Raw genomic sequence first — 13443 nt, 5'->3', positions numbered from 1 at the left:
CGGTACCGGATTAATGACAAAACCAGTAATGGTTCCACATCAAATTCCACATCGAATACTGTACTGTTACGCAGGGTTGGGTAAGTATAATACGTCAAGTAATATGCGTGGTTTACAACGTATAATACGTCCCTAGTTTTCTACGTAGGCACGAAGTATATTACCCCAAACTAAACGTGCAAAGCGCATGCGCAATATCGTCAATAGCCAATGAGAGTCCACCTATTTACCTCTAAGAGAGATTCTCATTGGCTATTAAGGGGATTGCACTTTACGCCTCCACAAATTCGCACACATTCGAAATTTGAAATGTATGCATATACGTGCATTTCACGTTTGTTTATAACGGCTGATAACGGGTATTTCAAGTCGTAAGATTCGTAACTAATATTTTATACCTTTATATCAAAGTGTATAAAGGTGGAAGATCAGAAAGTAAATTATGGGATGAAACAAATCGACAAGGTGGATGTTTATAACCTAGCGAATACCGCATGCCCTACGTCTGTCTTGTCCGCCATATTTGATACGTTTTCTCCTGGTTTTCTACGTTTTCTACGGTAAACTACTTAAAGTAGTATACGTCACAAACCTCGAAAATCGTGAAATTACCCAACCCTGCTGTTATGTATTTCTCTAGTTTGTCACATTATAGTACATTTATTATATTAAGGTTATTATGTCGTCATCTGTGTTGTTGACTCAGAACTAAATATCGTTCTTCCGTACCTACATAGTGAGCTTTTTACGCGTAAATGACACGAGCAATGCGAGTTTTCAAATTTTATTCATTCTTTTACTTCCAAATTCTTTTCAAGTGTTTTAATAGAGTTTTTTTTCAATATTTTTTAGTGGGAGTACAATCATTTTGACTGTGAGCAGATCCCTGATGCTTTTATCTCGACTCAGATTTGCCCCTAGTGATAATGTTAATGGTAATGGAATCTGCAATTTATTTCATTTTCTTGACACGAATATGATTTATTTAATGCTTGCATTATTTTGTAAACTACCTATCTTTCTCGAAAAGCAGTTTTTCACTTTGAAAAAGAAAAGTGCCTATTTAAGGAACTGGTAAATCATCTATCGCCGGTAATAGTAGGAAGATATGCAAAGTTGGGTTCACACGCAGTTTTCGATTATATTTGCTATTTACATTGTATATTAAGTAGTCATTGTCCGTCTCGAATGTGAGGATATGGATTCCATGACATAGTATGACGAACAACGATTACTTTTAATGGAAGAATGTACAAGAAGTCTTATAAAGAAGTACAATATTTTCGATGGTAGGTAAAGATGATTTGCCGGTAACTTTTCAGCGGACTTCTTTATCATCTTAGGTTCATAAACGTATGTTTAGTTTTCCGGATGCATGCCAGATGGTGCAACAATAACGTCTCTTGTTTTCAGGGTTTCCTAAAGAGGCAGCTATTAAATTAATTACGAAAGTTATTCTGTAAGTAATCCGAGGAAAAATTTCTACGGTTATCGGACTATTTCATTTGAATTGAGTTAAATAATTTATACTGTTTAGAATCTTGACTTAATGAATTTAAAGGAAAATTGAAATTTTATAGAAACATTAGTGCACATGGAAGTCGATTCACATGGTTCTTACAAAGCATACGTTGCCGTGTTCGGTATATGCTTCCAATAATAAAACAAGCTATAAAACGTATTTACTATTCTTGTAATCAGATAGTAACTTTATTTTCATAGTTTATGACCGTAATTTTCGCTCGCAGGTAGTAATTAGATAAGCCGATTAAACATAATAATTGTAGAAAAATACGGTTCAATATTATAATATAATAAACATGGACATACACATTGACTAAATATTAATCATATTGCAGCATTCATACATGTTACCTTATTTTGTTCATAATGTTAACTCGTATACACTGTATTAATAAGTGGTTTTATCAGTCTCTTGTATTTCGGTTACCTGATAAATTTTACCAAATGATACATGTTAAGTATATTCTTCATATAAGTACATGATACGAATAATTAGTTATTCGTTAAAAGCACCGCGCATCTTCAGAGCCGTAACAAAAATTCTAAGCATTCCGCAAACGAATTTTCTTTGCAATTATTTGTTTACATGCAAATCCTGACATGACAACACTACCGATGTGAATGCATACAGTTTTAAATAAATTTTCTAACGCACAATTGTTATTTCCCATAAAATATACGTAACCTACGTGCGCATCATAAAAATATAAAAATCTAACAGTTTCCTATAAATGTCACTAAATTCATGTACAAGAGAAATAGTTACTGTACTGCGAAGAAGTCAGTCTACCGAGGTCTTGACATGAGTACATACATACGTGTATTGACAAAGGTCTGTACAAAGTAGACGCATTCATATACTAAACAAGTTATCAAACCTTTGTTTGTCATTAAATTATTGTCTATTTTCTTTCAGTTTTCGAACAAACATTATCTTTTTTGTTATTTGGTCGACATGCGTATCTAATTTGTTGCCATCTGTTAACTTTAGCTTAATGATGTACTATATACTATACGTCTCGTCGCGCTGCAGGACTGACACCAATTTGAATGTTATAAAAGAAAAATTTATGAGTACTCTAATCAAGGTATGGCAAATCCGGCTTTCACAACTCGGCCTCTAAAACGCCGAGTTCGCATTTGACAATTCTATAACTTTGTAAAATAGGCAGTAAAGTAGCCTGTCAGAGGTCTATTGTAACGAAGTTACACATATTGACATATATTGACCTGCAACCTTGATACGCTTTTTGGTGTATAAATAAAAAAAAACCAAAAACTGTATCAATCGGTGTTTATAAAACGACTACTTAAGGTGTAACTCGGTCCTCGAGACTCTTCAATGCGTGATCCTCACTTTCAGTACGAAGTACAGGTTCCGTCTTATCTTATTGTTAGAGACATTGATGTCACATCGCAAATCTTTGAGTAAAATGATATAGTTACGGTCTCGCAGTTGTGGGGTATTTAGATAGTGTCTACAATCTTAAGATTAGACTCTTTCTAAATTTAATCTTTTCCTCATTTTTCACTTCAAGACCACTTTAATCGTACGTGGACGTCTATATTTTATAACCAAGTACATTCCACATTGGTTAAACTCGAAATACATACAATCCATTGTAATGAATCTGTATTTATCATAGAAACGTGAAATTCTATTAGGTTGTCCCATAAGTTCCTTCCGCATCGTGTATTCATGTCCTATGAAAAAAATGGAAGAAACTTACGGGACAACCTAATAGTCATAAATTAGTGCGCGTGTATTACCTTTAAGTATCCAAATATCAATATTCAATTTACAGAGGATTTGCCACATTTTGATTGGGCCAACGAGCCCATCTCGAGATATTCATACATTTTATTTCTGTGCAACCAGTGTCATTTGGTTAAAAAAAAAAAAGTTAACCTGTTACTCTTAATTCCTTCTCGAATGAAAAATCTCGGTTACGATAAAAAAGTGCATTTTACAAAATTCGTTTACGAAACGTTCGAAACCCTATTCACCTTGCAGGAATATCTTATTTTCCTGCCATACGTGTACGGATTTGATCCTTTACGAATGTTTGTCTCCTGTGACCGAATCAGTGTCTTCTTGGAAAATAATTTCATCTTCACAGGAGCCCCAGCGGTGTAGCTATGGTGGTGAAATTGGGATTGTTTCTTCATTGAGTACTCCAACGTATATATGGTCACCTAATCGCACCGTGCCATTGGGTCCTTTCAATCCCAAATGAATCCCCATCACCGGACTGTCTCCAGTATATCGGTGAATCTCGGGATCGGTTATTTGTCGATAACTAAAAATAAAAAGTGATTACATTGGCAACACGCCTCTTGAGATAATAACATAACAACAAATGCAATACACAGAATAGTATAAATGGAACTATTATAAATAATTCTTTCAATTCTCTGATCTGCGCTACTCCAGTTATTGGTTTACTTCGTTCAGCGGTAATTATTTATAAATAATAAAATATCAACTTAAGAAAAAATTCAAATGGAAGGTGAATAAATACTCTAAATTAAATATATTTAAATCTTTCATTTCCTTTAGACTACTTCATTTACACATTGAAACTAATTAAAAATAAAGGTTTAAAACAAACTAATCTGCACTGGAATAACTGTGACCCGGAATTACGCATACGTTTATACTGTTCCGTGGCGTGTATTTCGTACAAATTTGTTAAGCTTTCTACATATATTAGTGCAGGGTAAAATAAATCAGCTTTTAGGAAATTTGATGAATTATTCTCTAGGTAGAATATTTACCCTTTCAACGTTTTCAGCGGTTCCACCTTCGGATGTTTCTTCCCTGTCTCCGGATCCACTGTGGTAAAGATGCACCTAGTGCAAGGCTTTACATTCCGAAAAATCACTTGGCCTATCTTAACCCAATCCCAGGTGTCTTCCGAATAAGGTTCAGCTCCTTTCACGACGAAGTTAGGACGGAAATTCTGCGGAATGACTGGCTCTTCAAGACGTCCATTCAGGTCGGCGATCGAAGCTTCATTTATAAGTGAGTAACTTGTTGCGTCTGGATAAGCACCCTGGTGAAACCATTTACACGATATAAAACGATTGTTCCGATAATTAGTTTTATAATGGTTTAAAATCCGAACAAATTAATTCTCTTCGAATAAGTCAAATCGAAGTTGACAAAGACATACACGCGTAAATGAAACGTAAATAAGAATCTAGGATCTATACGCTAAATTCCCTTTCACAAAATTAACGTAAACTGACGAAGATCGCCAAATAAATAAATAAATTCTAGTTGCAAAATCTGCAGCATTTGTTAATTTCTACGAGAATTATTTCCAAAATGACGTCTCTACAGTGGAAAAGAGCACGTCCCTTAAACTAGCAGCACCACGTCAGCATAACCGCATAAATCAGGGGGTGGTTTTTGGACTCAAGGGGTGGAGCAGTAAAATTGTAAATTAAGCAATAAATAAGCAATAAATTTTTCCTACATTTTACACCACTTATTCTTTTTAATTTCACACAAAATGTCAGGTGGCACTGTCAGCTTAATGTTAAAACTCGCATAGCCACTGATTTTTTAAAAACGGCTAGAGCAATAAAATTCAAATTTGTGTAATAAATAAGGAATAAAAAAGCAATAAATTTTGGTGTATGATTTATGCGGTTATGACGTGGCGCTGATAGCTTTAGGGACGTGAAAAGAACTACCGGTCTTACCGTGTCAGCACTGACGGTCAGGGGAAATGGCTGATTTTTCGTTCGCACTTCACGAGATGATCGTTCCAGCGGATAGTTAACCAGCCTCAGACCGGTATCTTCTTGAAGAAGAAACCGGGACAGCCATCTCGCGACTTCCTCTCCGCAATCACAAGCAGCTACAGCTTGTCCCCAGACTGCAGCGCGAAAGCTCTTACCTCGAATTCTTGCAAGGTCAACAGAAATGGCCATCATCCCGGGAGCTCGAAGAGTTAATGTGGATCCAGAAACACTAGGTGAGACCTAACAGACAAAATTTAACAGTATTCAATTAAACATGTCCAACCGTATTGTCTTAATCGGAGCATTTCCCTTTCCAACCAAACAGCCTTAATTGCTAAACTGCCCAAACTCAACATTTGTTATTTCCTAACTCAATCATTCATATGTGCCCATAATTATGAAAATGGTCTAAGTCATATATTTTTTGTTTCGAAAGTATATTGAATTAATTTAGTTTAAAATAATGTGGCGTGAAATAACTGATAAACTCATTTTTTTTTTTAATTTTGACTTAGACCACTTTCATAATTATGGGCACATATATGATCTTAGATCACATAACGTCAACCAGGTCTTATGGCAATGTCCCTTTTACGATCACACTAGGAAGGACCTCATAAACAAATTATTGAAAGGCAAATATGGGCCACTTAATATTGAAACCTTTCTTACCGTTCATAGATAACAACCCCGTAAGACACATCTACCATTTTCTAAGGATAAATAATATTAAAATCTAAGTTCGTCACCCCTATAATTTATGTATTCTTCGGATTGTACTATAAACGTGATTATTGTCCAATGATAAATTAAGTATAGCGAATAAACCTGTATAGCTGGTTTCAAAGCCTAATAAAAAAAAAAACATAAGTGACATTCGACCTTAAAATTGCAAGGTGTTCGGTGATTTATAACGATTTTCAGTGATTTCTGCTTGCGATTTCTAGTTGATTTCCAGATATTTTCAAGCATCAAAATCCCCGGTTTCCTGAGTAAATACCCCTTCGATTTGTTAGTTTATAATTCGTACTACGATTACGACACTAATACTTCTCCTTCTTGCTTTTTGTATTATCATCATTCTGCGACGTGAACTCTTGTCATGTCTATGAAATCTTACAAAGTAAAAGAAGAATTATCTTCTGATAAGAACTTGTTATATGACGTCTTAAAAGTATGTTTATTTAATCATTAATTTTTATCTTTTGCAGTGTCCAAGTTTTACGAGACAACTGGGACGCGGTTTCCAAGGCGCTTCTCTAGTGACTAGGTAAACGTCCAACAAATAGAAATCAATGGACGCCTGGATTTCCTGAAGAAAGTTAGGTGTAACAACTAGGATGTACCGAACCGTTAAATGTGTCCGGGAAGAAGGAAATCAAGCGATGTGGATCTCCGTTCTGGAAGCGAAGTGGGTCGATCCCGGTTCATCTAACTAACCGTGAAACTAACAATAAGCCAGAAATAAGAAATCCCGAGATGGTCGTATCTAGTGCATCGATCGTTCTCTCGATCTTCGGGAGTTACGTATCGGATGCAAATCTTATGCAAATTAGATGCTAAACTAACGCAAACATTATCCGGTACATCGCAGCAATCCAAGTACATCCTAGTGATTCGCAAAATTATTCGGAAATTCTTCCTATTACCTACATGACTGTTACAGACGATCAATTTCAACGACTTTCAGAAAAACACAAGGAAACTTCGATATCACTACTTTACGATTTCGGTTGACGATATGTGGCTACTACCAGTATTGATAATGAATATACCAAATGATATGCTCTGACGAATTAAGATTCAATGATTTCCTTGAAATTTGATGAAAAGTATGCTTTTTTTATTGCCATACTAAATAAAAAAGGCACATACGCACAAGATACTTAACGAGGTTGGAATTGATTAGACATTCTGTACCCATTATATTTCGGAATTATATCAATATCGCTTACGTGAGGGATTACGGATAATTTATCTTCCTTTTAGTTTCATGACAATTTGAGGATATGTTACTAAATGCAGCGTAACACAATTCCTATTGTAGGTAAGAAGCTTCTACAATTTAATATCGAATTTACAAAAGTTCTAGGGCATTATCTTTTTTAATTCCAACTCTGAATTAATTATCGCGGATACTTGATATTCAGTGCATATTTTCCCACATAATTAGTGTTTATCGATTTCATCCATTGTATATAAGCGCTTCTTTTCCTTTACCTGAACCATGGCAGGCAGTTGTCTTCCGGTAACAAATTGACCATCGAGATCAATCACCATAAGCGTTCGATCTCTCAGCCATCCTGACTTCAACCCTAGTGTTGTGCATTCCATTTCTGTCATACGAATTGGACCTAGTGATTTAACTGGAAAGGTTATTAAGTCGCTAAGTTCTCCGACTTTTCTCCATTTTGATGGGGGTTGATCTCTTTTGTATTTTCTGGTCCACCACCACCATACAAAAATAACAGCCGTGCCAGTCCCCACGGCGGCAGCTGTAACATACGCCATTCTGCTTCTATCTGAAAATAAAACAAAAAAAACATTTAAAATTAATACCACAACTGTAAAGAAGTTTACCATTTTCACTTAAACTGTTTTATTAATCCTACTTGTTTATTACGTGTAATTTTTTTTATTTCAGTTTAGTTACGAAGCGTAACTATAGTGCCACTACATTTTCATGTATTCAAAGCGACAAATAAATATCGCACTCATATAAAATATTACCACTTCGTGGCCGAGCTATGTGTATATGCAGTACTCCTACCCTAGTAGCACAAAATATTTGTCCTATATTTTCTATATATTTAACGAATATCGTACATATTGTAAATATTTAACAGACATTTGAAATATTTGCAAAACGTTTACTTTAGAATATTATCCCTACAATATTTATATAATATTAGCTCCATGTGTTTTCATAATATCTTTCTACCAGATAGACAAAACATTTCGATTCATTTTAATACAAGTATTTTTTTAATATTATCTGCCGAATACATTATAAACGTTTTAAAAATATTTAAAATCAAAATCACACATTTTGCTCCCGTAATGAAACAGCGGAACGAAAATATTAGAAAAATTTCTCGTGTTTTTTCATACCAAATGAAGTGTCCGATAATAGTCGTGATGTAAAAGAAACGTATTTTTATTATATGTTCATAAATTAAAAAATATAATTTCTATATATGTAAATATGTCATTGAGATTTTCAACAAATATTTCAGATATCTTCGAATGAAATCTACAAGAAATCTTAAAAAATCTGTCGGTGGAGATATTTAGCAAAGATTAGAAATAAATATTTAGAAATTATTCTATGCTACCAGGGTAGAAGTTAGGTCTTATGATAAAGAGTTAAGGTTTTCTGGATTTTTTGCAGTATTTTGAGGTTTTTAAAATCTAGCAGTGATATAGCGAACAATTTATAAGGCAAACAATATTTACTCTTAACACGAGCACTTCGACGTACGTCTCGTCCCCTTACAACCGGAAAAAGAATTCTTACTGTTCATCCATCAAATTTGACGTTTATAGAGGATAATAATCTCCATAATAAAGTTTTAATCACTAATTAGCAGAATTTACAGCTAGTGATTAGAAAGTGTCGGATACAATCCGGAGTAAGATCAAATCAATCATCTTAAATGGCACTGACTTTTGATAATTAAGTAAGCTTTATGACTGCAACGAACCCTCATTACGTACATGCTGTTATGAGACTTTCATAATGTCTTCTTCTTTATAAAAATAAAATTGCCTTCTCGGAATTTAATAAGACCCGAAAATATTATACGTTATTATTGAAAACGTTAAACTATTTGTGATGACCAAACGAATGTTTAGCTCGACGAAACAAGGTCAGTAAGTTGGAAATTAAATGAAATAAGAGGCTTAAAAATGTTCAACGATCTTGATCGTTAAATCTTCGTTCCTGAACGGCGAACACGGGCCTCTAATTACAATATCGGTATTCAAAGATTCTTGGTCAACAGACCATAAAACCGTATTAATAATTTCCATAACAATACCCGGGTGAAATTCAAAACGAAGCCACGTAAACACTATTTCGAACTTCCATCAATTTAATGACGATTATAACAAGTTTTTTTCCTGTTATAGAAATCCTACAAAAGAATCTTTCTGTGAAAAATATTTAGCTATTGATACAATCTAGTAATTCCGTAACAGTTCGGGTATGTAACAATCGAAAAATTATGCAAATCCGCAAATGCAGAATTTTTCTATGAAAAATATTTAACTATTGATGCAATCTAGTAATTTCGTAACAGTTCGAATATGTAATGATTGAAACATAATGCAAATCTTCAAATGCAGAATTTTTCTACGAAAAATATTTAACTATTGATACAATCCAGTAATTTCGTAACAGTTCGGGTATGTAACAATCGAAAAATTATGCAAATCTACAGAAAACTATTTCCACAACGTTAGGTAGGAAACAGAGCACATATCCGTTAATTGTTAAATTCTTCGGATAATGAAGGAGACAAGGAGTGGCTCGATATTTTTGACTCGTTCTTCGTTTTCCTAATCACAGCCAGATTGTAATATTCATTAAGGAAATCGTGGATTTTAGCAGTTAACTGGCCTTATCAATGGAGAGGACGATACAAGTACGCAAGTCTGAAGAATACCGTCCGTAAGTTTGTTATTAAAAAATGTGCATCAGGTAGCCAACATTCGATTGCTTTGACCACTCGGTCAGAAAACGGGAAATCGGCGAAGAACGGGGCTAAATAACAACGATTAGATGTCGAGTAACGGTCGTGTACTGGTTTCCAAGTAATGGTCGCAGCCTTCCCGTAAGACAAGCCGTTTTAAAAAATTGTAACGCAATGGGCACCGATTAGGATGTCAAATGACCATGACATTGGATTCAGTACAGAATCTGGGTCCGTGTGCAATCTGTCAAGTAACGAGACGATTTCCCAACATACATATGCCGGACATTAAGGTGAAGTGAAACACGTCGAGGAACTTGATCGACGTCGATGAAGAAGATTTTTCTAAATGCCTACGTTGCCGACGTTCGTTTTTATATCGACAGCTGTGTCGAATTATATTGGGTATTGTACCAAATGGCATACTTCACCTGTCGTTTTTGTACAATAATTATAAAGAAATCGAAGTAAAACTCCAGAAATCCTCTGGATTATGCTTTCTGGGGCCCTAATTGACTGCAGAGGGACCCCCTGCGCCATCTGTGATTTCCAGGTCAATTAAATTTTCACTCCGAGACCTCGCATTACCATCGTTTTAGCATAGAAGCGCATACAACACTTTTTTGCCTTTATCCCGTTCAAATGCGAGTTTATCGACTACCAGAGTGTTCTAAATTGTCGTAAAATTGTCCTGACCCTTTCGATTCTCATATCAGAGCCTTTCTATAATTGTATATTGATCGAAATATGAGAGCTCGACGCCATTTTGGTTCTGGTGTGGACTGAAAAATCCAAATTTTTCAATGTGTCAGGCCAATTCTTAGATGACCACGAGTCACGTGTCAAACTTTCGGACAGTTTGGTCGAATATCTTTAAAAAAAAAGTGTTGTATTCGAATCGACTGATTTGAAGGGGGTTTCACTTCACCTTAACTCTATGCGCTACCTTATTGCAGGACGAGGTGCGACGTTAACTGCGTTAATGGACGGTAATGGTTGTTAATGTGCACTCTATTCCTCTGTAACAGTTACAGGTAGATGAACTGCCTGAACTAGAGAGCTTGTCCGGGAAATCTAGTCGGAAATAGAAAAGAGTCTGTGTCTTTTACCTATACGCCTTTTTCGCAAATTTTAAACATTAACTGATTTCTGTACATTGGTAAATTGACTTTCGATCTTAGACATTGTGTCTTAAATTACCATGGTAATGGAAAATATAAAAAATATTCAGCAGTTTCTTATTAAATACTCACGTTCGAATGTCATGATGCTTCATTATTAAAGGAAAAATTTATGTACGTTTTGGAAATATTTCAAATGTCTGCTAAATATTTACAAAATGTACGATAATCGTTAAATATATAGAAAATATAGGACAAATATTTTGTGATACTAGCGTTGTACTCCAAGTAATTTGGCTATACGCAGGTAGTCAACTCCAAGACTTGGCCTTAGGAGTACAAAGGGTTAATCATTAAACTAAGTCTGAGTTTCGCGCCTGTATATATATTTGGCGCGAAACTCTACCGAGTTCCTTAATTTCAGGTAGCAGGTGTAGCAGCGATCCACGTGAGCGAATCACGAGGTATTCGTTCATACCGGCACTTACGGTCCTAAGCAGATAGCATTTGGGACACTTTTGAAAACCCGAAATACATACCCATGGGTGTAGCAGGCCTGGGTCGGCGACCAGCAGTCCCGTAGAAGAATTTTGCGCACCCGTGTAGATTTGACACGGATATACAATTCTTGCGAAGGACCGCGTGGATCGCACGAGAGCTTCGATGGACTGCTCGCAGCGATCCGCGAGAAACTGAGGAGTCGACCGGTCGGCGGACAAGCCGCGCTTCCATCTCCTCCCGTTTTACACAGTTAGGTCCTATTCCCCTATCTACACTACGTTCTACTACGCTTCTCTCGTCATAGTAACTGGTAACCTCGTGCCGGCCTCGCCGTACACGCGTGTTTTGAAGCTGTTCCATTTTTTTATTTCCATTTGAAGAGTACTCTCCTGGTCTCAGTTGGAAAACGTCATTCATTCCGCTAAACGTTCGCTAACCGCCGCGCCCGGAAAGGCGTGGAACCATTAGAATATATTAATTTTTTTGTCCTCCCACGAGTTGGTTTACCGACAGAGCCATTACGCACCGAATGATCACGTTTTGTCCTTCATCGTTCCATCTGCTCGGAAATTATACATTAAGTGCATCTCGCGCATGGATTACTCAAAGATACGTACCCATGATGGTCGGGGGTCATCGACCAGTGGCAGCGTCCTCGAAGGTCGGCGCACCTATACGGACCTCGGTACTTGGCTTACGATCTTCCCTCTCGAACAATTTCGGACAAGAACTGTTCTGTGAAGCGTTCCACGGTGAACTGAGGACCATGCGCAGTCGCCGTTGTAACGCACGCGCCCGTCTCCCTTCGAAGCACCGTTAAAAATTCACGTTTAACTTTACCGCACCTCTCTATATTCATTGTAGTAACGTCATGCTGGATGCCTTCCGAGCACGTGCAGTACATACCAGCTCGTACTCTGAGTCTGGCTGGTAGTTTCTTTCATGGGTGTCCACGCACATGCGCTTTCGGTACACCGCGAGACGTCGGACTGGAGAGGCTGTTTCGCGTCCCAAAGGGGTGCCTTCCTTCCCTAGACGACCATCTGTACAGGGTGTTTCATATCGACCATATCTCACTGAACACCAAACCTAATAGTTACGTAACTTAAAACTAACAAATAACATAACGTTTGTTACGATGTAATAACTTAACAGTTACGTAACATAGAGCTAACAGGTGACCTAACATTTGTTACTATCATATCTATATAAATGTAGCGTAACTTTGTTACTCCTATCTTACATTATGTTACTATCCTGATATTACAGTGTATATGCAGCACATATTTGTAACAAAACAGAACTACGTCGGTGCTGTCATCTATTTTATTACATCATCGTCATCGTCATTGTCATAATTCATCATCAAATGTCATAAGATTAATATATGTCATATTTTGTTTCCTACTCGTATGAAGAAAATGTGATTTTAATTCATACGCGCATATACATTATCAGTAATTGTTTGATAGTCGCATGAAATCATAATAGTCTTTAAGGCGCAGACGTGAACCATTTGTTATTGGGTTTTCGGATAAGTCCGTTCCCTTTTGTAAAATTTTTTTAAAAGTTTACCCGAAAAATAATAAAGAACAAATTAATCAATTATGCAATCTTCGTTATTATTTACAACTTCGTCCCATCGTTCGACAAGTTTTTCGATGCCTCTGCGTTAGAAATCTCCCGACCTTCATTCGAAGAATGACCATTTTTGAATCTTGCAAACCACTTCTGAGCCGTTCTTACAACTATGGCATCAGTTCCGTAAACATTTAGAGGGATCCCCTGCGCCATCTGTGATTTCCATGTCAACTAAATTTTCACTCAGAGACCTCGCATTACCATCGTTT

The 13443-nt window shown here is 36.3% G+C and overlaps 1 protein-coding gene across 3 annotated transcripts; it reads right to left on the bottom strand.

Moving 5' to 3' along the window:
* Positions 1-1916: 1916 nt before the first annotated feature.
* LOC105703954 (mitochondrial amidoxime-reducing component 1) lies at positions 1917-12467 on the bottom strand. Of its 3 annotated transcripts, none has more exons than XM_012432775.2 (5): positions 11632-11763; positions 7498-7799; positions 5236-5517; positions 4303-4580; positions 1917-3824 (listed from the first exon to the last, which is right to left on the bottom strand). In XM_012432775.2, exons 1-5 carry the CDS (start codon positions 11633-11635, stop codon positions 3662-3664), a joined length of 1029 nt encoding a protein of 342 aa, XP_012288198.1. In that variant the 5' UTR covers positions 11636-11763; the 3' UTR covers positions 1917-3661. The 3 variants fall into 3 exon arrangements, with proteins under 3 accessions (XP_012288198.1, XP_012288201.1, XP_012288200.1); XM_012432778.2 differs by lacking the exon at positions 11632-11763 and adding an exon at positions 8734-8748; XM_012432777.2 differs by lacking the exon at positions 11632-11763 and adding an exon at positions 12211-12467 and having other exon boundaries at positions 3662-3824.
* Between the last annotated feature and the right edge of the window lie 976 nt (positions 12468-13443).

This window comes from Orussus abietinus, unplaced genomic scaffold (assembly GCF_000612105.2).
Source record: "Orussus abietinus isolate OABI.00-Male unplaced genomic scaffold, Oabi_2.0 scaffold36, whole genome shotgun sequence".
NCBI lineage: Eukaryota > Metazoa > Arthropoda > Insecta > Hymenoptera > Orussidae > Orussus > Orussus abietinus.
The sequence above is the reverse complement of the archived record's forward strand: the minus strand, read 5'-3'. Positions and strand labels throughout refer to the sequence as shown.

Excerpts from the sequence above, each read along its gene's own strand:
- LOC105703954 (XM_012432777.2), bottom strand. Across the intron at positions 5,518-7,497 it reads AACTGCCTGCCATGGTTCAG|GTCTCACCTAGTGTTTCTGG; the intron begins GTAAAGGAAAAG and ends TTTGTCTGTTAG. Across the intron at positions 3,825-4,302 it reads CCGCTGAAAACGTTGAAAGG|TTATCGACAAATAACCGATC; the intron begins GTAAATATTCTA and ends TTTTATTTTTAG.